The 24,903-nt window shown below is 40.4% G+C and overlaps 3 protein-coding genes and 1 long non-coding RNA gene across 6 annotated transcripts in view; 1 reads left to right on the plus strand and 3 right to left on the minus strand.

Annotated features, from left to right (window-relative positions):
- Positions 1–621: 621 nt before the first annotated feature.
- On the plus strand, positions 622–1,269 carry LOC119556772 (GTP-binding nuclear protein Ran-like). Its single transcript, XM_037869197.1, has one exon. It carries the CDS (start codon positions 622–624, stop codon positions 1,267–1,269), a length of 648 nt encoding a protein of 215 aa, XP_037725125.1.
- A 4,889-nt stretch (positions 1,270–6,158) lies between these two features.
- On the minus strand, positions 6,159–8,244 carry LOC119556569 (membrane metallo-endopeptidase-like 1). Its single transcript, XM_037868867.1, has one exon. It carries the CDS (start codon positions 8,242–8,244, stop codon positions 6,274–6,276), a length of 1,971 nt encoding a protein of 656 aa, XP_037724795.1. The 3' UTR covers positions 6,159–6,273.
- A 6,647-nt stretch (positions 8,245–14,891) lies between these two features.
- The window catches only part of LOC119556641, a 37,852-nt gene continuing 27,840 nt past the window's right edge, over positions 14,892–24,903 (minus strand). Inside the window, exons 5-6 of one of the 3 annotated variants that reach the window (XR_005219986.1) lie at positions 15,354–15,663; positions 14,892–15,295 (exon numbers count right to left, since the gene is read on the minus strand). This is a non-coding gene — a long non-coding RNA (uncharacterized LOC119556641). Of the gene's footprint in view, positions 15,664–24,903 lie in introns of all 3 variants that reach the window. The other 2 variants (XR_005219984.1, XR_005219982.1) reach the window with 2 other exon arrangements.
- LOC119556639 (membrane metallo-endopeptidase-like 1) lies at positions 19,852–21,943 on the minus strand. Its single transcript, XM_037868968.1, is given in 2 exon segments — positions 19,852–20,886; positions 20,889–21,943. Coding segments are annotated over 2 exon segments (1,968 nt in total). The 5' UTR covers positions 21,942–21,943; the 3' UTR covers positions 19,852–19,971.

Here is a 24,903-nt window from a genome sequence, read left to right on the forward strand (position 1 = left end):
TCAGGATTTGGCCGAAAACAAAATTATTTTGTTTGCTATAATTTTTTAAAATTTGCAAAGAAACGCCAATTTTCGAGATACACGTGTTTACCTATTTATCTAATATGTAAAAACAAGTCTACTTAAAAAAGGTGTGTGGTATATGAAAGAACGACCCTAGTCATGGTATTGGAGTACTTAAACTCTTGTGCAAAAAAAAACTTCTGATATATAGGTTTTTAAATTTTAAACCCTAATTGTACATTTATTTATAAACAAATTTTGAAATAATTAAAATCTAAGACGAGGACTTGTATTATTACAGGAATATACAAAATATAAATATTTTATCTTGTTCTTAAAACGTTTTTTTGAATCTAGGATTACGTTGCAAAAATTGTCATTGTTTTTCTTTTCAAACTCTCCGGTCATGTGGCGCTTTACAACGGTCGTCTTTCCGCAGCCGCCATCGCCGACGAGAACGCACTTGAATGTGGGTAGATCTTGATCCTCCTGAGCCATACTGATACTATGCTGAAGCGGTGTACAAGTGTCTTTTATATTATAATGGAATGATTTCCATGGAAAGATTTCCATTATAATATAAAAGACACTTGTACACCGCTTCAGCAAAGTATCAGTATGGCTCAGGAAGGTCAAGATCTACCCACATTCAAGTGCGTTCTCGTCGGCGATGGCGGCTGCGGGAAGACGACCTTTGTAAAGCGCCACATGACCGGAGAGTTTGAAATGAGGTACGTGGCCACATTGGGCGTGGAGGTGCATCCATTGATCTTCCACACAAGTCGCGGCGCCATCCGCTTCAACGTGTGGGACACCGCTGGCCAGGAGAACTGCTTACTGGGCCACGACTGTTACATCCAGGGCCAGTGCGCTGTCATTATGTTCGACGTGACCTCGCGTATTGCCTACAAGAACGTTTCCACCTGGCATTTCAATCTGGTTCGCGTCTGCGAGAATATCCTGATAGTCCTTTGCGGCAACAAAGTGGACATCAAGTATCGCAAGGTGATGGCGAAAAACCTCGCCTTCCACCGCAAGAAGATCCTGCCGTATTACGACATCTCTGCCAAATCGAACTACAACTTCGAGAAACCATTCCTTTGGCTGGCGCGCAAGCTGGTTGGTGACCCCGACCTGGAGTTCCTCGCCATGCCGGCCCTGCTGCCGCCCGAGATCCAGATGGACAAGGATTGGCAGGCGCAGATCGAGCGGGAATTGAAGGAGGCTCAGGCGACCGCTCTGACCGACGAGGACGAGGATATATAGGACTTTTTATTGTTAAAGATATATGAGATATGGCCGACCTACACACTACAGAAAAAAAAAGAAAATAAATAAAAATTGTTTTAATGGATACAATTTTAGTACTCATATACTAAGAAAACTAGAGAACAAAAAATCAAGAGCAAACCTCATTGATTTCAGTATTCGTTCCATCATTTTTGTAGTACAAACTTCGGCTTGCCGAAGTTAACATCCTTTCTTGTTAATTATAGGGTTATATATTGAAGGATGATAGAAAAGGGAAGAATGCTTGTAAGTTTATTTAATTTAAGTGGGGTAGGTTGACTAAAAAAAAATGTAAGTATTAAGATACGTTGAGGAAGAACGCTATAGTCGAGTACCTCGACTATCAGAAACCCGTTACTCAGCTAAAGGGACCAAAGGGAAATGGAGATATGCAAGCAGCAAAGCGAGGTTGAAATGCGCCACCCACCGGCGGTAGACAGATTAAAGTGTTATGGGCGTTAGAGTGGGCGTGGCAACATTTTTTTTTATCAATCGATAGGTATTGACGAGACAAATACATTTCAGTTAAAATTTTTTATTTAGCATGAAAATTGTGGGCGCCACAGGTTTGCGCTGCGTAAGAAGCTCAGGAATCTGCACGCCAAATCTCAATAGCCTAGCTCTCATAGTTTCCGAGATCTCAGCGTTCATTCGGACAGACAGACAGACGGACATGGCTAGATCGACTCGGCTAGTGATCCTGATCAAGAATATATATACTTTATGGGGTCGGAAACGCTTCCTTCTGACTGTTACATACTTTCAGACGAATCTAGTATACCCTTTTACTCTACGAGTAACGGGTATAATTACGCTAAGGATATTCCCTATATTTGGTGGTGGTTATATTGGTGGTTAATCGGTTGTCCGTTTTTATATACCTACCCGTAAAATTTTAGGGGGGCGAAGAATGAATTTCCGCTAAAAATAGATAGTTCCGCGTCAAATCCCAAATCTTACGAAGTCCTCGCACCCAAGACATCCGAAATCAGTTTATTATTGTTTATTGTCTTGCCAGATTTTCGCAGTTTGATCTGGTTCAACGGAAGACCGATTATGGGCTCCAACTTTTGCCGGAGCTCCAATATTGTTGCGTTATCCTTGACTTCAAATAAAAGGCAAAGGCTTAAATAGAAAAGAGAAACTTTTAAAATTATCCGAAATTGGCACACTAAAAAAATTATTATACCGACTATTTTGTAGGCTTTGTTTATTTTTACCATTGCCGCGATACTAGAGGAACTTGGGACCTAAAAGCATTTTGGCTTGTGTAAATTTTATTTTATGTTGGTGTAAAAGAACTAGACAATTTTAGGCTTTTACAAAACTAGTACCATAATGAACGTAGGCAGAGGCACCCCCAAGTTCGAATGGACAGCGAGTCAGATTTGTTTCCAACGATTTGGAAAAAAATTCAGGCGAAGTATGCGAAGTGGCAACTGTCATACAGAATTTTAATATTCTAGACTCGCCATACTTTGATTATATTCAGAATTTGAAAAAACTCGCTCTAAAAGCGTATTGGCTTGTGTATAAATTACCACTACGTTAAATTTCGATATTGGCAACTGCCATTGAATGTTCTAGCAAACGACAAAACGAAATATCTCCGACTCACCACATCTCGAATAAATTGAAGGCGCGAGCACACTTGTACTAACAGCATTGTTAAAAAATAAATACTTCTTTGAATTTCGGGATGTTTTTTTTTTTGAGGTAGCACTTTTTAATATTTTTCAAAGCAAACACAGAAAAAATATGTTGTGTACTGTTCAGAAAGCCGTACGGAAATGAACCTTATAGACAGGAGCACACCCAAGTTTAAGCGAATGGAAAGTCATGGCATTCTACATCTCCGTATATGCAGCATTTAGTTTACGAATCGAGGGGAAGCGAAACTGAGTGTTTTTCGCATCAAAAATACAGAATTAAGCTGCATTCTGGTGATCTACAATTAATCCTACAGCCAGCGAGTGCCGCGTGGGCTGGTGCGACTTCAAGGAGCCGGAGCTGCGTTTTCGCAATGTGCTGACCAAGCCCCGCAAGGATCGCACGGCGGCGTCCGAATTCCATGTGGGCAACAACATCCCCAACATCGAGGCAGTGCGTGCCCATCTAAAGAGCCCCTTGAGGGGAACGTGATATCCATCTGGAATCAACAGCTGCAGATCTTTTAATTTTACCAATATGGTTTCGAGGGGCTGGAGAGGATCGATAACCTGCTGTGACGTGGTCTTCGAGTGTTATGGGATTCCGGCTTTATCCTACGGCATTGTAGTTCACTACAGCCGGGAGCACCATCAGCAAAAGCAGAAGAAGCAAAAGGTTGATCATAGGTCCTACTGTTAGCTAACATGCTATAAGGTTCTAAGAGACCAATTCAAATAGCTATGTAAAAATCCAGGTCACCCGAAATGCCCATCTTATCAGCCTGCAATTTCCACCCAACCACATCAGTTCAGTGAATTTAATGAGAAACAAGACAGAGCGCTGTAGTCGATGGCCTCGACTAGAAGGTACCCTTTACTCAGCTAACCAACCTAAATATAAGTATACTTTTTACATTTTATCTACCTTACATCTTACACATTTTACTTGTGTCTACTGGCTGTGATTCATTTTCGGTTCAAGACCTTTAATAAGTCGATTGGGCAGCGAAAAAGAACATGTTAAATTTCGAAGACTTAAGCTATGGAATCCGAAGTATTATTTTATCTTTTATTTTTTTCATATTCTTTACGTGTCGATTGGTATCAAAACCATTGCAATACGATTCTCTATGCAACATAAATTAATTTTATGCCATTTTCAAAATAAGATCCAAGAATATGTTTGTCGGCCTGCCAAATTTTTAGTGTTGCGGTCCTGAAATTTGTTTGACTTATTGAAAAAAAAAAAAAAAAAAATCTACAATTTTTTTTAAAAACCTTAAAATTCAAAGGGTCACCGAAAGATCAGATTGGAAAGGTCAAATTAAGATTGAAACACTTTACTTTAAAATAATCTAATTTAAAACAAGAAAGGAAGCAGGTCGTTCCCGTGGGAGTATTGTATGTACAGAGCTTTCCAATTTTTTGAAAACTAAAAACTAATAACACACTTTTAAGATAATATTCCATTTCAGTTTACTTTCGTGTATGTTTACCGACAACGAAATATAACGGTCTATGTATTATTTTGACATGATGAAGTCGTCCAATTTGGTATACATTTTATTCGAAATTCTGAAATATTAAAAGAATGATATTCCCAAGAGTATAAGTTATTATGTTAAAAAACACCAAAGTTATAAGTTTTTTACATTTTTTAAACAATATTTTTATACCCTAGCAGAGAGTATTATGATTTCAGTTAGAAGTTTGCAACGCAGTGAAGAAGACGTTTCCGACCTCATAAAGTATATACATTCTTGATCAGCATCACTAGACTAGTCGATCTAGCCATTTCCGTCTGTCCGTCTGTCTGTCCGTTTCTACGCAAACTAATCTCTGCTTTTTTTTCTTTTGCAGGTAGTATATATGTCAGAACAAGCCGGGTCGGACAAACATATCTTATAGCTCTCATAGGAATAATCGGAAAAAAAATTATATCTTTGGTGTTTTTTAACAAATAACCTCCTACGCTTGGAAATAACATTTTTAAATTAGTTCTGAATTTCGAATTTAATTTGATCAAAATTGGACGACTATATCATATAGCTGCCATAGGAACGATCGGAAAATTGGTGGGAAAATAATATGAAACAAATTATAGCTTCGGTGTTTTTTAACATATAACCTCCTACGCTTGGAAATAACATTTTTTAATTAGTTCTGAATTTTGAATTTAATTTTATTAACATCGGACGACTATATCATATAGCTGCCATAGAAACGGTCGGGAAATTGGTGGGAAAATATTATTAAACAATTTATAGCTTCGGTGTTTTTTAACATATAACCTCCTACGCTTGGAAATAACATTTTTTAATTCATTCTGAGTTTCGAATTTAATTTTATCAAAATCGGACGACTATATCATAAGCTGCCATAGGAACGATCGGAAAATAATATGAAAAAAATTATAGCTTCAATGTTTTTTGACATATTATCTATTGGGACTATTGGGAATATCATTTTTGTATTTTTAAATTTAATAATTATAACTGCAAGGGTATCCAAACTTCGGCTTGCCGAAGTTAACTTCCTTTCTTGTTTGACATACTATCTTCTTGTCTTGGATTATCATTAACAAAATATCGAATTTATTATGCCCGTTACTCGTAGAGTAGAATGTATATTAAGTTCGGGAAAAGTATGTAACAGGTAAAAAAAAGCGTTTCCGACCAGATAAAAAATATATATTCTTGATCGTGATCACTAGCCGAGTAACTATAACTATAAAAGTTGGAAAGTTGGGATTTGGCATGCATATTCTTGAGGTTCTAAGACAGCGCAAATTTGCTTCAGCATTGTGCCACGCCTACTCTAACGCCCACAAACGCACATACGCCCACGCTAAAACCTGTCTAAGCCCACCCTTTTTTGTAAAAGTGTAAATGCATTTTTTTTTTGATTATTAATATATATCTTTATGCCAAAAATTGTTCAGATCGAACACCGGAATAAAAAGTTATAAGCAAATAAAGAAATCCACGCTAGGTGGCGCCGTTGCGGGGTGTGCAATTGTGAACAGTCGCTTTGCTGCATGTGTCCATCTCCTTCACACTCCCCTTAGCTGAGTAACGGGTATTTGATAGTCGATGGCATCGACTGTAGCGCTATCTCTTGTTGAATATTATGTATGTATATAGAAACGATCTAAAATGGTATACAAACTTTGGAGTCCCCAAATTAGCTATCTTTCCTGTTCAATGTAAAACTCAATAACATGTTGATTAATTTATTTTTTTTTTAGCGTCACAAAAGTTATTTTAAAAGCATATATAGTGGTGTTGCACCCGGGTTTGATTTACAAAGCTGGTCACACATAGGGTTCTGCTTACCACAGCTGACACTTTTCGGACTGAAAACTGCTTTGACATCCAAAAGCCCTATGGAACGGGGCGAACCCGTTCAGCATTTGCTGCAAGCGCATCTGGTCGTTGTCGTGATCAACGAAGTTACTTGGGTCGCCGTCTCCGCAGAAGAACTGAGCCAGGTTGAGAAAGAAGATCTGCTGCGGGGGAATGTCGGTAAAGTCTGAATAGTTTCCGTGGTTGGTGTTCTGGAAGTAGGCGGAGTAGGCGAGATCTAGCCCGGCAATATCCGCAATACGCTCGTCAAGGTACGGCGTCTTGGTACGCTTCATGCACTGCAGACCTGCCTCGAACCGCGGCGAGTTCAATATGTCTGGGCCAACGTCGTGAAGGTTTCCGTGGCTGTCGAATAGGAGTCCGGTGGTGTCCACGGAATGGATCAGCTCATGAGCGAGAACGAACCCCAGCAGGCTGTACTTGAACACCCCATGGCTGTCCGGTACAAAGAACGGCTCCTGCAGAGATCCGTGTGGCACGATAATGGTATTTTGGCTCACTAAATAGTATGGGCTAGAGCTCATGGCCGTATCCGGGTCCGCTAAATAGAAGTATTCATCGGCACTTGGCGATGGATGGTTAAGTTGTTCCATTTTCTTTCTGGTGCGAAACTCCAGTAGTTTGAGATGCTCCCGACTGTAGTCTAAGTCTGCCGACGGAAACACCAGGTCCGCATAGTGCCGGCTAACAAAGCTACGAAGGTCAAGGCCCCTGGGCATGTTGCCAATGTTTACGACGATATTCCGAGCCTTCATGGCTATCACCCTGTTCTGCTCGCCGGTCAGCCCAAGGCGGTTTTCATCGATCTGTAGCAGGAACTGGCGACGCAATTGCTCGAAGACCTCCATTACTTGATGGGTGTACTGCGGCAGAGTACCGGGGGGGTCCAAGAAACGCTCCTTGTAGATGAGGTTTGAGGCCAGACCCATGCTACGGCGCACATCCTTTATGCACTCGATGGGCTCTCTGCTGTCCATGGAGTCGTTCAGGAGGTAGAGCACGAATCTGGTCATGATATAGTGAACCACCGTCTGGGCGTCTGTGGAGTTCATCAGGCGCCTCAGGGCGTTCAAGTAGGGTAAGTTCTCCACTTGCACGCGGAAGTCAGGGGTGATACTGTGACCAACTACTAGCTCTACGAACCCCTGCCAATCCTGGCCTGTTACGCGCCGCAACTGATCCACACTCAGGAATTCGCTATCATCGTCGTCCTGAGACTCAGTTAAGACCAGTACAGTTATTTCCAAACTTCTTATCTTCCGTGCGAGGGGTTTTACACTATCCGAAGGCACTCCCATGGCCCGAAGCGTTGCAAGTGTGTTAACGAAACTGGGCAAGTGATGCGCTTCTCCCTTGAAACTGGGCATACCCAGGGTCAATACGAACTCACTGCTGTTCTCGAAATTCGGGGCCACCGTCACGTCCACAAAAACATTGCTGAGGCCGTAGCGGTGGAGATAACCAAGGGTCTTCAACCACTTGAACTGATCCTCGGGCCAGGGTGTCCCACGGTGGCTGAACTGCGGCCATGTGAGTCCCTGGTCCGGAGGAGCCCGTCTCAGGTACTTTTCTGCCCCGCGTGTGCTTATTGGGGCATCGCGGCAGTTGAGGTAGAAGCGCAGGACCTTGGCCTCCACGCTCGACGCGTCGAAGCCTGGCGCCTGGGAACCCTGGTGGAGATCGGCCATTAGTTGGACCAGCTTCTGGTTCACCTTGTGGTCCAGCATCTGTGTGATCTCGGTGAAGGGATCGTCGATATGACGCGCAGCGTACTTGCCGCAAGCGTGCTCGAAATAATTGTCGCATGCACTGGCATCCTCTTGCATATAGCTGAGGATGTTGTCCATCAGCCGGGTGTTGGGATTGGCCTCGGGACCGACTTTTCGCGTTGTGGCAGCAGCACAAATGGGAACAAGCAACAGGCAGGCGATCCACATCATTGCGGTGAGCAAACTGAATCAAGAACCCAGATTATAAGTACCGACTGCCATGTGAGTATAACTCTGACAGGGGAATAGCTTATAGCTTTTTCAAGAGATAACCCAAAACATCCTCGATTAAAATTGGAAAAATAATAAGCTCGTGACGTTGAGGTCTGCTCTGCACCTACCTTTGAGCACGATTATCTCACTGGATGTCAGGGCGTCGCCTATAAGACGGGAGCATTGAGCTACGATTTTCGTGAAAAATGTTGTTGCCAAAATACGAAAACCGAACAGAGTATATTCTAACTTCTGAGAAGACTTGTAAGCACTTTTTGAAGGTGAAAAAACTTTAACACTAATATTCTTAATTGTGGAAGGGATAATTCTTAAAAGAAAGAACACCGGGACAAGTTGGTAATAAGAACCAAAAAGAGCATTTGACGCATCAATTACAGAGAGAACGTTATAGTCGAGTACCTCGACTATCAGATACCAGTTACTCAGCTTAAGGGTCCAAAAGGAAATGGAGATATGCAAGCAGCAAAGCGAGATTTAAATGCGCCACCTACCGGCGGAAGACAGTTTTAATCGCTGTGGGCGTTAGGGTAGGCATGGCAAATTTTTGGATCAATCGATAGGTATTGACGAGACCAATACATTTCAGTTCAAATTTTTTATTTAGCATGAAAATTGTGGGCGTTACAGGTTTTGGCGGTTTGTGGGCGTTATAGTGAGCGTGGCATAACGCGTAACAAAAATGCGCTGTGTATAAAGCTACGGAATCTAAATCTGAGATCCCGATTCTCTATCTTTGATAGTTTCCGAGATATCCACGTTCATACTTACGATTTTTTGAAGTTTGCGGGCGGTTTGTGGGCGTTAAAGTGGGCGTTAAAGTGGGCGTGGCAAATCGGGTCAATCGATGAGTATTTATGAGAACAATAAATTTCAGCTAAAATTTTTATTCTAGCATCAAAACTGTAGGAGCCACAGTTTTAGGCGGTTTGTGGGCGTTAGAGTGGGCGTGGCACTCTGCTGAAACAATTTTGCGCTGCGCAGGAATCTCAGGAATCTGATCTCAGCGTTCATACGGACGGACGGACAGACGGACATGGCTAGATCGACTCGGCTAGTGATCCTGATCAAGAATATATACACTTTATGGGGTCGGAAACGCTTCCTTCTGCCTGTAACAGGCTTTCCGACGAATCTAGTATACCCTTTTACTCTACGAGTAACGGGTATAAAATAGTAGTTTTGATAATTCAAAAATAAAAGTTAAGAGTAAATATATAGACATCGATGTTTCTTAGACTCTAATCGAAGTTGTATTTTTTGTGAAGTTGGTTAGCTGAGTAACAGGTATCTGATAGTTAAGGCACTCGAATGTAGCGTACTCTCTTGTTTTTGGGGTTAAGTACGTTAAAATCTTTCTGATTTCGGCGACTCCATATTAACTTATATTTCTTAGCGATCATCTTCACAAAATACAACGTAATTAGTTTCATAGGGAGGGTATTTTCTGGTCGGGGGACTCGTCCAAATAATTTTTACTTGTTGCTGTCATCGATTTAAGAGGCCGCCAGCAATTAAAATTCACCGCGAATTGCGCGTAAGTGCTGCAATTATGCACTTAAGCAACGCTGCGTATACGCAATTTATTTGGAGCTAGATGCATGAAAGTCTTTGCTATCTTATCGCTATTATACTCAGTTGGATTGTTTACTGCTTGCAGCATTTGTATACCCTTGCAGAGAGTGCTATAATTTTAGTATGCAGTTTGCATCGCAGTTAATCCATAAAGTATAAATGTATATACTCTTGTCTATCCGTCTATCAGTCTATCCGTACGTTAGTCGGATTCTACAAACGAGTCTCTCAGTTCTAAAACAATTGATATACAAATGGCAGATAGAATACGAGTTTATTTGGGAACCGGCTAGTTCGAACCGCTATATCCTATAGCTCCCACGGCAAGGTTCAAAATAATAATGGAAAAACTACTCCAGCTTCGTAGTTTTTTATACCCTTGCAGAGAGTATTATGATTTCAGTCAGAATTTTGCAACGCAGTGAAGGAGACATTTCCGACCCCATATTCTTGATCAGCATGACTAGACGAGTCGATCTAGCCATGTCCGTCAGTCCGTCTGTCCGTCCGTTTCTACGCAAACTAGTCTCTCAGTTTTAAAGCTATCGTGCTGAAACTTTCCCAAAAGTCTTACATCTTAAGTCAGAACCAGCCGGATCGGACAACTATATCGTAAGCTCCCATAGGAACATTCGGAAAAAAAAATTTAAAAAAATATATCTTTGGTGTTTTTTAACATAAAACCTTCTAAGCTTGGAAATTACATATTTTAATTAGTTTTAAATTTCGAATTAAATTTTATCAAAATCGGACGACTATATCATATAGTTGCCATAGAAACGATCGGAAAATTGGTGGGAAAGTAATATGAAACAAATTATAGCTTCGGTGTTTTTTAACATATTATCTTATACTATTGGGAATATCATTTTTTGTATTTTTAAATTTAATAAATATAGCTGCAAGGGTATACAAACTTCGGCTTCCCGAAGTTAACTTATTTTCTTGTTTTTAACATATAACCTCCTACGCTTGGAAATAACAATTTTTAGTTAGCTCTGAATTTCGAATTTAATTTTATCAAAATCGGAAGACGATGGGAAAATAATATGAAACAAATTATAGCTTCTGTGTTTTTTGACATAATATCTTATACTATTGGGAATATCATTTTTTGTATTTTTATACCCGTTACTCGTAGAGTAAAAGGGTATACTAGATTCGTCGGAAAGTATGTAACAGGCAGAAGGAAGCGTTTCCGACCCCATAAAGTATATATATTCTTGATCAGGATCACTAGCCGAGTCGATCTAGCCATGTCCGTCTGTCCGTCTGTCCGGATGAACGCTGAGATCTTGGAAACTATGAGAGCTAGGCTATTGAGATTTGGCGTGCAGATTTCTGAGCTTCTTACGCAGCGCAAGTTTGTTTCAGTAGAGTGCCACGCCCACTTTTACGCCCAAAAACCGCCCAAAACTGTGGCTCCTACAGTTTTGATGCTAGAAAAAATAAAAAAAAAACTTCTGATATATGGGTTTGTAGAAGTTTTTTTTTTGCACAAGAGTTTAAGTACTCCAATACCATGACTAGGGTCGTTCTTTCATATACCACACACCTTTTTTAAGTTGACTTGTTTTTTTACATATTAGATAAATAGGTTAACACGTGTATCTCTAAAATTGGCGTTTCTTCGCAAATTAAAAAAAAAAAAAAAGACTTCTGATATATAGGTTTTTTTTTTTTTTTTTTTTTTATACACTCTGGTTACCGCTGACCTGCCATACCCTAGAGAACTGGGTACCCTCTTGGCTACATATGCTGATGACACAGCCTTTATTGCCAACTCCAGGTGTCGAATTGAAGCAACTCACATCACACAAAACTTTTTGGATTTGTATGGCGAATGGACGAATCGATGGAATATCTCGATAAACGGAAATAAGTCTCAGCACTGCAACTTCTCTCTTAGAAGTAAAATCCTCCCCAGAGTGAAATTCCAGGACACAGTCGTACCGCAATCAGCCCAGGCTCAGTACTTGGGCTTGATCTTGGACAAACGTCTTACGTGGAGGCAGCACATACGAAAATTACAGCAACATGTCGCGCTAAACTTCGGAAACTAAATTGGATGCTTAAAGGTACAAGTGAGCCCAGCCTTAGCAACAAGATGTTGCTGTACAGGTCGATAGTGGTTCCTTCATTCACTTATTGCATTCAAATATGGGGTACCGCTTCTGACTCAAATGTCATGAGGGTCCAAAGAATGCAAAACCGGGCGCTACGTACGATTGCGGATGCGCCTTGGTACGTAAGGAACGATGTCCTAGCCTGCGATCTTCACATCCCCACGGTGCGAGAGCAGATTAACATGTACTCAAGCCGTTACAACGGCCGTCTACTAGCCCACACCAACCATCTAGCAGCATCCCTGGCAAACCCAACTACAACGAGAAGAAGACTGAAGCGTCGGCACCCTGGAGATCTCTGGGCACGAGGACGTCATCGAACCCGTGTCCTAAAACAATAATGTCGAACTGACACTGTTTAAATTTGTTAACTTCCTTATTTCTGTTATGTTTCATGTTATTTTTCCTTTGTTATTTCCATGCGTTTTATAGCCATTAGGTTGGCTGATCAACGCTTAAATAAATATTAGCACAAAAAAAAAAATATAGGTTTTTAAGTTTTAAACCCTAATTGTACATTTATTTATAAACAAATTTTGAAATAATTAAAATCTAAGACGAGGACTTGTATTATTACAGGAATATACAAAATATAAATATTTTATCTTGTTCTTAAAACTTTTTTTGAATCTAGGATTACGTTGCAAAAATTGTCATTGTTTTTCTTTTCAAACTCTCCGGTCATGTGGCGCTTTACAAAGGTCGTCTTTCCGCAGCCGCCATCGCCGACGAGAACGCACTTTAATGTGGGTAGATCTTGATCCTCCTGAGCCATACTGATACTATGCTGAAGCGGTGTACAAGTGTCTTTTATATTATAATGGAATGATTTCCATGGAAAGATTTCCATTATAATATAAAAGACACTTGTACACCGCATCAGCGAAGTATCAGTATGGCTCAGGAAGGTCAAGATCTACCCACATTCAAGTGCGTTCTCGTCGGCGATGGCGGCTGCGGGAAGACGACCTGGCAAATTTTTTTATGTAGCATAAAAATTGTGAGCGCCACAGATTTGGGCGGTTTGTGGGCGTTATAGTGGGCGTGGCATATTCGCGTGACAAAGTTGCGCTGCGTACAAAGCTACGGAATCTAAGTCTGAGAATTCAATTCTCTATCCTTGATAGTTTCCGAGATATCCACGTTCATATTTATGATTTTTTCAAGTTTGTGGGCGTTAAAGTGGGCATGGCATACTTTTTTTTGGGTCAATCGATAAGTATTGATGAGAAAAATACATTTCAGTTAACATTTTTATTCTAGCAACAAAACTGTAGGAGCCACAGTTTTGGGCGGCTTGTGGGCGTTAGAGTGGGCGTGGCACTCTGCTGAAACAAACTTGCGCTGCGCAGGAATCTCAGGAATCTGCATGCCTAATCCCAGAATTGTAGCACTTATAGTTTCCGAGATCTCAGCGTTCATACGGACAGACGGACAGACGGACATGGCTAGATCGACTCGGCTAGTGATCCTGATCAAGAATATATATACTTTATGGGGTCGGTAACGCTTCCTTCTGCATGTTACTTACTTTCCTTTTACTCTACGAGTAACGGGTATAAAAATTATAATACCGACTATTTTGTAGGCTTTGTTTATTTTAATACAACTACTTGGTTTAAGTCTTCGTGCCTAGTTGAGGTTGCAATTTGAATTTATTAAGTAGAATTTATCCGCTACAAAATCTTATGTCAAAACTTTTGTATGGTAAAGGTGCGATCGCCACGACCCCATTCCTCGTTAAGAGGTGTTTTCATTTAATATCATAAGTTTTTTATATAATAGGTTTACTTTTGCTGTCATACTCATATATGACCTATTGTAATACATTAAAAGCAATATATATATTTCCGTTGCCTTGGTTACTGCATCCCTTACTTAATTATAAAAACATTTTTTCTAGGAATTTGAATAAAATTTGTCGGGCTTTAAATTGTTAGTTTATGGCAATAAGTTTCTTTTTACATAAAAATTATCTTACTAGAATTTTAAGTCATCAAATAAATGATGCAGTGTTGGGCACTCAAGGTAAGCGGGTTTTTCGAAAAGTCGTAAAGCAAAGGTTTTCTATCTCGTGCTCCTTAATACACCCATGTAGTCCTTAAGACCCTAAACCAAAAAGGGATCAATACAAATTCACAAAGGGACAAACATTTTCATTTTGGGAAGTGTCCTATTTTTTGGAAAAGAAGGTGTCATTCGACGCGTATTCTGAGTAAGAATAAAACTTGGCTAACAACCTTGGGCATTTATCCCTACCAGCCCAAACAGCTCAATTTTTTCTAAATGTTTACTTTTACATTTTCACCGCTTTTTCTTCCAAACCAATTGAAATTATTATTAGTACTATTATATAAAGTAGTCGCCTTCGCACATTCTACAGGTGCGCTTCGTCACTACGTGTACTGCCGTCCACAGTGATTTAATTCCTTGCCTGCAAGCATTCGATTCAGTTGGGGGCCAAAAAAGATATGCTCAGGCAACCCCTTAGGGAATCTCTTGAAAATAATTTTTAGAAATATATTTAAGTTAAATAATGGTAGCCAGAAAAGAATTTATCCATTGGCGATTAAGTAAATACATTTTTTAAGCAAATTTATAAAAACACTTATCTTAAAAATTTGTTTGACTACATTTTTGTGATCTAGGGGTGCTGTTATTTTGTAAGCCAGTGTAGTCATAACAAGCTATGGAACCGAATTCAAAAATAAAAGTAAAAGAATTTGGAAAGGGTGCTCTTAAAAAATGAAAACAAAGCACGTACAGTGGAAGTTTTACTACCCATGTTAAAAAAGTTGTTTAAATTGTTCTAGTATGATATACAAAAATATAAAACATTTTGTTCTGTTAAAAATATTTTTATATTATTTATTTGTCACTTGAGTGCATTTTCTTGTTCAGCTCATTCAAAGACATTTCTTCACCATTTCAGACCACTGACTTGATTTCTCTTGAATTAAAATAATAATTTTTCTGTTCGGACACGAAGTCGACCATCTCTGTTGGTGGTGGTCGATGGATTCTTCCTGTATTCCTCGGTTTCCTGATCGAAAAAAACAGCTTTTCCGATTCTAATAAAAGATTATGTCCCATTTTCTGACGCGTATCATATTTGTTTTTCCGCCTATTTTCGATGTACTGTGATCAGCGATGTACTTACACATTTTCTTTTGACTTGGATTTTTTGAACGAACGATCATTCTTTTCGGGTACTTCAGACTGAAGGGGGCAGTCATAGTTTTTCTGGTGCGCTCTTAAGGGGAGTCTTTTGCAAAGCCGTACAGGTCCTATAAGGAGGATATTGTTAGGACTAATGTACTGCTGACGGCCAACATGACCTACAACGAGTTAGGCAATTTGCGAAGGGCCATGTTATCAATACTCCAAAGCATTGGCTAGCTATAAGCGATCTGGGGATCGTAACTTTCAGTAAATAAAGGAATTCGGGCTGATTTTATCACCCAGCACAGCCCAAGACACAGATGCCCTGTTTGACGGGATAATATTGTCAAATAATATACTGGTATTGATAGGACGTGGGTCATTGGCCTTCGAACATCGGTATTACACAGGATCCCTGGGCTATTTCAAGAGTGTCCTGATGACCCAACCTCGAGGTCCCGCTGATGTTCGCTCTGGAATAGCTAGGAATGCGCTAGGTAATGAATGGTTGTAAATTCAAATTAAAAATGACGCTAAGGACATCCCCTACATATTTACCTTGCTCGCCTATTGCTGAGGCATGTAGAATTGGTGGTTAATCGGTTGTCCGTTTTTATATACCTGCCCGTACAATTTTAGGGGGGCGAAGAATGAATTTCCGCCCAATATAGATAGTTCCGCTCCTAATCCCAAATCTTCCGAAGTCCTCGCACCCAAGACATCCGAAATCAGTTTATTATTGTTTATTGTCTTGCCAGATTTTCGCAGTTTGATCTGCTTCAACGGAAGACCGATTATGGGCTCCAACTTTTGCCGGAGCTCCAATATTGTTGCGTTATCCCTGACTTCAAATAAAATCGGCTGCGGCAAAGGCTTAAATAGAAAAGAGAAACTTTTAAAATTATCCGAAATTAGCACACTAAAATAATTATTATACCGACTATTTTGTAGGCTTTGTTATTTTTACCATTGCCGCGATACTAGAGGAACTTGGGACCTAAAATCATTTTGGCATGTGTAAAAGTTTTATTTTATGTTGGTCTAAAAGAACTAGACAATTTTAGGCTTGTACAAAACTAGTACCATAATGAACGTAGGCAGAGGCACCCCCAAGTTCGAATGGGCAGCGAGTCTGATTTGTTTCCAACGATTTGGAAAAAAATTCAGGCGAAGTATGCGAAGTGGCAACTGTCATACAGAATTTTAATATTCTAGACTCACCATACTTTGATTATATTCAGAATTTGAAAAAACTCGCTCTAAAAGCATATTGGCTTGTGTATAAATTACCACTACGTTAAATTTCGATAGTCGCAACTGCCATTGAATGTTCTAGCAAACGACAAAACGAAATATCTCAGACTCACCATATCTCGACTATATTGAGAGTTTGACAGCACTTGGACCAACAACATTATGGATTGTTAAAAAATAAGCCGTTGTTAATTTTCGGGTTTTGCACTAATAAATTTTTAATTTTATAAAAAGCAAACACAGAAAAAATGTGATGTTTACTGTTCAGAAAGCCGTCCGGAAATGAACCTTATAGACAGGAGCACACCCAAGTTTAAGCGAATGGGAAGTCATGGCATTCTACATCTCCGGATATGCAGCATTATGTTTACGAATCGAGGGGAAGCAAAACTGAGTGTTTTTCGCATCAAAAATACAGAATTAAGCTGCATTCTGGTGATCTACAATTAATCCTACAGGCAGCGAGTGCCGCGTGGGCTGGTGCGACTTCAAGGAGCCGGAGCTGCGTTTTCGCAATGTGCTGACCAAGCCCCGCAAGGATCGCACGGCGGCGTCCGAATTCCATGTGGGCAACAACATCCCCAACATCGAGGCAGTGCGTGCCCATCTAAAGAGCCCCTTGAGGGGAACGTGATATCCATCTGGAATCAACAGCTGCAGATCTTTTAATTTTACCAAGATGGTTTCGAGGGGCTGGAGAGGATCGATAACCTGCTGTGACGTGCTCTTCGAGTTCTATGGGATTCCGGCTTTATCCTACGGCATTGTAGTTCACTACAGCCGGGAGCACCATCAGCAAAAGCAGAAGAAGCAAAAGGTTGATCATAGGTCCTACTGTTAGCTAACATGCTATAAGGTTCTAAGAGACCAATTCAAATAGCTATGTAAAAATCCAGGTCACCCGAAATGCCCATCTTATCAGCCTGCAATTTCCACCCAACCACATCAGTTCAGTGAATTTAATGAGAAACAAGACAGAGCGCTGTAGTCGATGGCCTCGACTAGAAGGTACCCTTTACTCAGCTAACCAACCTAAATATAAGTATACTTTTTACATTTTATCTACCTTACATCTTACACATTTTACTTGTGTCTACTGGCTGTGATTCATTTTCGGTTCAAGACCTTTAATAAGTCGATTGGGCAGCGAAAAAAGAACATGTTAAATTTCGAAGACTTAAGCTATGGAATCCGGAGTATTATTTTATCTTTTATTTTTTTCATATTCTTTACGTGTCGATTGGTATCAAAACCATTGCAATACGATTCTCAATGAAACATAAATTAATTTTATGCCATTTTCAAAATAAGATCCAAGAATATGTTTGTCGGCCTGCAAAATTTTTAGTGTTGCGGTCCTGAAATTTGTTTGACTTATTGAAAAAAAAAAAAAATCTACAACTTTTTTTAAAAACCTCAAAATTTAAAGGGTCACCGAAAGATCAGATTGGAAAGATCAAATTAAGATTGAAACACTTTACTTTAAAATAATCTAATTTAAAACAAGAAAGGAAGCTTACTTCGGTACCCCAAATTTTCTGTACCCTTGCAGGTCGTTTCCGTAGGAGTAGTGTATGTACAGAGCGTTCCGATTTTTTGAAAACTAAAAACTAATAACACACTTTTAAGAAAATATTCCATTTCAATTTACTTCCGTGTATGTTTACCGACAACGAAATATAACGGTCTATGTATTATTTTGACGTTAATTATCTAATCGTTCCTGTGGCAGCCATATGATGAAGTCGTCCGATTTGGTATAAATTTTATTCGAAATTCTGAAATATTAAAAGAATGATATTCCCAAAAGTATAAGTTATTATGTTAAAAAACACCAAAGTTATAAGTTTTTTACATTTTTTAAACAATATTTTTATACCCTAGCAGAGAGTATTATGATTTCAGTTAGAAGTTTGCAACGCAGTGAAGAAGACGTTTCCGACCTCATAAAGTATATACATTCTTTATCAGCATCACTAGACTAGTCGATCTAGCCATTTCCGTCTGTCTGTCCGTTTCTACGCAAACTAATCTCTGCTTTTTTTTCTTTTGCAGGTAGTATATATGTCAGAACAAGCCGGGTCGGACAAACATATCTTATAGCTCTCATAGGAATAATCGGAAAAAAAATTATATCTTTGGTGTTTTTTAACAAATAACCTCCTACGCTTGGAAATAACATTTTTAAATTAGTTCTGAATTTCGAATTTAATTTGATCAAAATTGGACGACTATATCATATAGCTGCCATAGGAACGATCGGAAAATTGGTGGGAAAATAATATGAAACAAATTATAGCTTCGGTGTTTTTTAACATATAACCTCCTACGCTTGGAAATAACATTTTTTAATTAGTTCTGAATTTTGAATTTAATTTTATTAACATCGGACGACTATATCATATAGCTGCCATAGAAACGGTCGGGAAATTGGTGGGAAAATATTATTAAACAATTTATAGCTTCGGTGTTTTTTAACATATAACCTCCTACGCTTGGAAATAACATTTTTTAATTCATTCTGAGTTTCGAATTTAATTTTATCAAAATCGGACGACTATATCATAAGCTGCCATAGGAACGATCGGAAAATAATATGAAAAAAATTATAGCTTCAATGTTTTTTGACATATTATCTATTGGGACTATTGGGAATATCATTTTTGTATTTTTAAATTTAATAATTATAACTGCAAGGGTATCCAAACTTCGGCTTGCCGAAGTTAACTTCCTTTCTTGTTTGACATACTATCTTCTTGTCTTGGATTATCATTAACAAAATATCGAATTTATTATGCCCGTTACTCGTAGAGTAGAATGTATATTAAGTTCGGGAAAAGTATGTAACAGGTAAAAAAAAGCGTTTCCGACCAGATAAAAAATATATATTCTTGATCGTGATCACTAGCCGAGTAACTATAACTATAAAAGTTGGAAAGTTGGGATTTGGCATGCATATTCTTGAGGTTCTAAGACAGCGCAAATTTGCTTCAGCATTGTGCCACGCCTACTCTAACGCCCACAAACGCACATACGCCCACGCTAAAACCTGTCTAAGCCCACCCTTTTTTGTAAAAGTGTAAATGCATTTTTTTTTTGATTATTAATATATATCTTTATGCCAAAAATTGTTCAGATCGAACACCGGAATAAAAAGTTATAAGCAAATAAAGAAATCCACGCTAGGTGGCGCCGTTGCGGGGTGTGCAATTGTGAACAGTCGCTTTGCTGCATGTGTCCATCTCCTTCACACTCCCCTTAGCTGAGTAACAGGTATTTGATAGTCGATGGCATCGACTGTAGCGCTATCTCTTGTTGAATATTATGTATGTATATAGAAACGATCTAAAATGGTATACAAACTTTGGAGTCCCCAAATTAGCTATCTTTCCTGTTCAATGTAAGACCCAATAACATTATAACCAAATTTCAAAGAATGTTGATTAATTTATTTTTTTTTAGGGTCACAAAAGTTTTATTTAAAAGCATATATAGTGGTGTTGCACCCGGGTTTGATTTACAAAGCTGGTCACACATAGGGTTCTGCTTACCACAGCTGACACTTTTCGGACTGAAATCTGCCTTGACATCCAAAAGCCCTATGGAACGGGGCGAACCCGTTCAGCATTTGCTGCAAGCGCATCTGGTCGTTGTCGTGATCAACGAAGTTACTTGGGTCGCCGTCTCCGCAGAAGAACTGAGCCAGGTTGAGAAAGAAGATCTGCTGCGGGGGAATGTCGGTAAAGTCTGAATAGTTTCTGTGGTTGGTGTTCTGGAAGTAGGCGGAGTAGGCGAGATCTAGCCCGGCAATATCCGCAATACGCTCGTCAAGGTACGGCGTCTTGGTACGCTTCATGCACTGCAGACCTGCCTCGAACCGCGGCGAGTTCAATATGTCTGGGCCAACGTCGTGAAGGTTTCCGTGGCTGTCGAATAGGAGTCCGGTGGTGTCCACGGAATGGATCAGCTCATGAGCGAGAACGAACCCCAGCAGGCTGTACTTGAACACCCCATGGCTGTCCGGTACAAAGAACGGCTCCTGCAGAGATCCGTGTGGCACGATAATGGTATTTTGGTTCACTAAATAGTATGGGCTAGAGCTCATGGCCGTATCCGGATCCGCTAAATAGAAGTATTCATCGGCACTTGGCGATGGATGGTTAAGTTGTTCCATTTTCTTTCTGGTGCGAAACTCCAGTAGTTTGAGATGCTCCCGACTGTAGTCTAAGCCTGCCGACGGAAACACCAGGTCCGCATAGTGCCTGCTAACAAAGCTACGAAGGTCAAGGCCCCTGGGCATGTTGCCAATGTTTACGACGATATTCCGAGCCTTCATGGCTATCACCCTGTTCTGCTCGCCGGTCAGCCCAAGGCGGTTTTCATCGATCTGTAGCAGGAACTGGCGACGCAATTGCTCGAAGACCTCCATTACTTGCTGGGTGTACTGCGGCAGAGTACCGGGGGGTCCAAGAAACGCTCCTTGTAGATGAGGTTTGAGGCCAGACCCATGCTACGGCGCACATCCTTTATGCACTCGATGGGCTCACTGCTGTTCATGGAGTCCTCCAGGAGGTAGAGCACGAATCTGGTCATGATATAGTGAACTACCGTCTGGGCGTCTGTGGAGTTCATCAGGCGCCTCAGGGCGTTTAAGTAGGGTAAGTTCTCCACTTGCACGCGGAAGTCAGGGGTGATACTGTGACCAACTACTAGCTCTACGAACCCCTGCCAATCCTGGCGTGTTACGCGTCGCAACTGATCCACACTCAGGAATTCGCTATCATCGTCGTTCTGAGACTCAGTTAAGACCAGTACAGTTCTTTCCAAACTTCTTATCTTCCGCGCGAGGGGTTTTACACTATCCGAAGGCACTCCCATGGCCCGAAGCGTTGCAAGTGTGTTAACGAAACTGGGCAAGTGATGCGCTTCTCCCTTGAAACTGGGCATACCCAGGGTCAATACGAACTCACTGCTGTTCTCGAAATTCGGGGCCACCGTCATGTCCACAAAAACATTGCTGAGGCCGTAGCGGTGGAGATAACCAAGGGTCTTCAACCACTTGAACTGATCCTCGGGCCAGGGTGTCCAACGGTGGCTGAACTGCGGCCATGTGAGTCCCTCGTCCGGAGGAGCCCGTCTCAGGTACTTTTCTGCCCCGCGTGTGCTTATTGGGGCATCGCGGCAGTTGAGGTAGAAGCGCAGGACCTTGGCCTCCACGCTCGACGCGTCGAAGCCTGGCGCCTGGGAGCCCTGGTGGAGATCGGCCATTAGTTGGACCAGCTTCTGGTTGACCTTGTGGTCCAGCATCTGTGTGATCTCGGTGAAGGGATCGTCGATATGACGCGCAGCATACTTGCCGCAAGCGTGCTCGAAATAATTGTCGCATGCACTGGCATCCTCTTGCATATAGCTGAGGATGTTGTCCATCAGCCGGGTGTTGGGATTGGCCTCGGGACCGACTTTTCGCGTTGTGGCAGCAGCACAAATGGGAACAAACAACAGGCAGGCGATCCACATCATTGCGGTGAGCAAACTGAATCAAGAACCCAGATTATAAGTACCGACTGCCATGTGAGTATAACTCTGACAGGGGAATAGCTGATAGCTTTTCCAAGAGATAACCCAAAACATCCTCGATTAAAATTGGAAAAATAATAAGCTCGTGACGTTGAGGTCTGCTCTGCACCTACCTTTGAGCACGATTATCTCACTGGATGTCAGGGCGTCGCCTATAAGACGGGGGCATTGAGCTACGATTTTCGTGAAAAATGTTGTTGCCAAAATACGAAAACCGAACAGAGTATATTCTAACTTCTGAGAAGACTTGTAAGCACTTTTTGAAGGTGAAAAAACTTTAACACTAATATTCTTAATTGTGGAAGGGATAATTCTTAAAAGAAAGAACACCGGGACAAGTTGGTAATAAGAACCAAAAAGAGCATTTGACGCATCAATTACAGAGAGAACGTTATAGTCGAGTACCTCGACTATCAGATACCAGTTACTCAGCTTAAGGGTCCAAAAGGAAATGGAGATATGCAAGCAGCAAAGCGAGATTTAAATGCGCCACCTACCGGCGGAAGACAGTTTTAATCGCTGTGGGCGTTAGGGTAGGCATGGCAAATTTTTGGATCAATCGATAGGTATTGACGAGACCAATACATTTCAGTTCAAATTTTTTATTTAGCATGAAAATTGTGGGCGTTACAGGTTTTGGCGGTTTGTGGGCGTTATAGTGAGCGTGGCATAACGCGTAACAAAAATGCGCTGTGTATAAAGCTACGGAATCTAAATCTGAGATCCCGATTCTCTATCTTTGATAGTTTCCGAGATATCCACGTTCATACTTACGATTTTTTGAAGTTTGCGGGCGGTTTGTGGGCGTTAAAGTGGGCGTGGCAAATCGGGTCAATCGATGAGTATTTATGAGAACAATAAATTTCAGCTAAAATTTTTATTCTAGCATCAAAACTGTAGGAGCCACAGTTTTAGGCGGTTTGTGGGCGTTAGAGTGGGCGTGGCACTCTGCTGAAACAATTTTGCGCTGCGCAGGAATCTCAGGAATCTGATCTCAGCGTTCATACGGACGGACGGACAGACGGACATGGCTAGATCGACTCGGCTAGTGATCCTGATCAAGAATATATATACTTTATGGGGTCGGAAACGCTTCCTTCTGCCTGTAACAGGCTTTCCGACGAATCTAGTATACCCTTTTACTCTACGAGTAACGGGTATAAAAATAGTAGTTTTGATAATTCAAAAATAAAAGTTAAGAGTAAATATATAGACATCGATGTTTCTTAGACTCTAATCGAAGTTGTATTTTTTGTGAAGTTGGTTAGCTGAGTAACAGGTATCTGATAGTTAAGGCACTCGAATGTAGCGTACTCTCTTGTTTTTGGGGTTAAGTACGTTAAAATCTTTCTGATTTCGGCGACTCCATATTAACTTATATTTCTTAGCGATCATCTTCACAAAATACAACGTAATTAGTTTCATAGGGAGGGTATTTTCTGGTCGGGGGACTCGTCCAAATAATTTTTACTTGTTGCTGTCATCGATTTAAGAGGCCGCCAGCAATTAAAATTCACCGCGAATTGCGCGTAAGTGCTGCAATTATGCACTTAAGCAACGCTGCGTATACGCAATTTATTTGGAGCTAGATGCATGAAAGTCTTTGCTATCTTATCGCTATTATACTCAGTTGGATTGTTTACTGCTTGCAGCATTTGTATACCCTTGCAGAGAGTGCTATAATTTTAGTATGAAGTTTGCATCGCAGTTAATCCATAAAGTATAAATGTATATACTCTTGTCTATCCGTCTATCAGTCTATCCGTACGTTAGTCGGATTCTACAAACGAGTCTCTCAGTTCTAAAACAATTGATATACAAATGGCAGATAGAATACGAGTTTATTTGGGAACCGGCTAGTTCGAACCGCTATATCCTATAGCTCCCACGGCAAGGTTCAAAATAATAATGGAAAAACTACTCCAGCTTCGTAGTTTTTTATACCCTTGCAGAGAGTATTATGATTTCAGTCAGAAGTTTGCAACGCAGTGAAAGCGACGTTTCCGACCCCGTAAAGTATATATATTCTTGATCAGCATCACTAGACGTGTTGATCTACCCATGTCCGTCTGTCCGTCAGTCCGTCCGTTTCTACGCAACTAGTCTCTCAGTTTTAAAGCTATGGGGCTGAAACTTTCCCAAAAGTCGTATATCTTTTGCAGGTAGTATATAAGTCGGAACCAGCCGGATTGGACAACTATACCTTATAGCTCCCATAGGAATAATCGGAAAACAAATTTTTTTTTAATTATATCTTTGGTGTTTTTATACCCTTGCAGAGGGTATATTGATTTCAGTCAGAGTTTGCAACGCAGTGAAGGAGACGTTTCCGACCCCATATTCTTGATCAGCATGACTAGACGAGTCGATCTAGCCATGTCCGTCAGTCCGTCTGTCCGTCCGTTTCTACGCAAACTAGTCTCTCAGTTTTAAGGCTATCGTGCTGAAACTTTCTCAAAAGTCTTACATCTTAAGTCAGAACCAGCCGGATCGGACAACTATATCGTAAGCTCCCATAGGAACATTCGGAAAAAAAAATTTAAAAAAATATATCTTTGGTGTTTTTTAACATATAACCTTCTAAGCTTGGAAATTACATATTTTAATTAGTTTTAAGTTTCGAATTAAATTTTATCAAAATCGGACGACTATATCATATAGTTGCCATAGAAACGATCGGAAAATTGGTGGGAAAGTAATATGAAACAAATTATAGCTTCGGTGTTTTTTAACATATTATCTTATACTATTGGGAATATCATTTTTTGTATTTTTAAATTTAATAAATATAGCTGCAAGGGTATACAAACTTCGGCTTCCCGAAGTTAACTTAATTTCTTGTTTTTAACACATAACCTCCTACGCTTGGAAATAACAATTTTTAGTTAGCTCTGAATTTCGA

The sequence above is a fragment of the Drosophila subpulchrella genome, chromosome X, assembly GCF_014743375.2.
Source record: "Drosophila subpulchrella strain 33 F10 #4 breed RU33 chromosome X, RU_Dsub_v1.1 Primary Assembly, whole genome shotgun sequence".
Taxonomy (NCBI): Eukaryota; Metazoa; Arthropoda; class Insecta; order Diptera; family Drosophilidae; genus Drosophila; species Drosophila subpulchrella.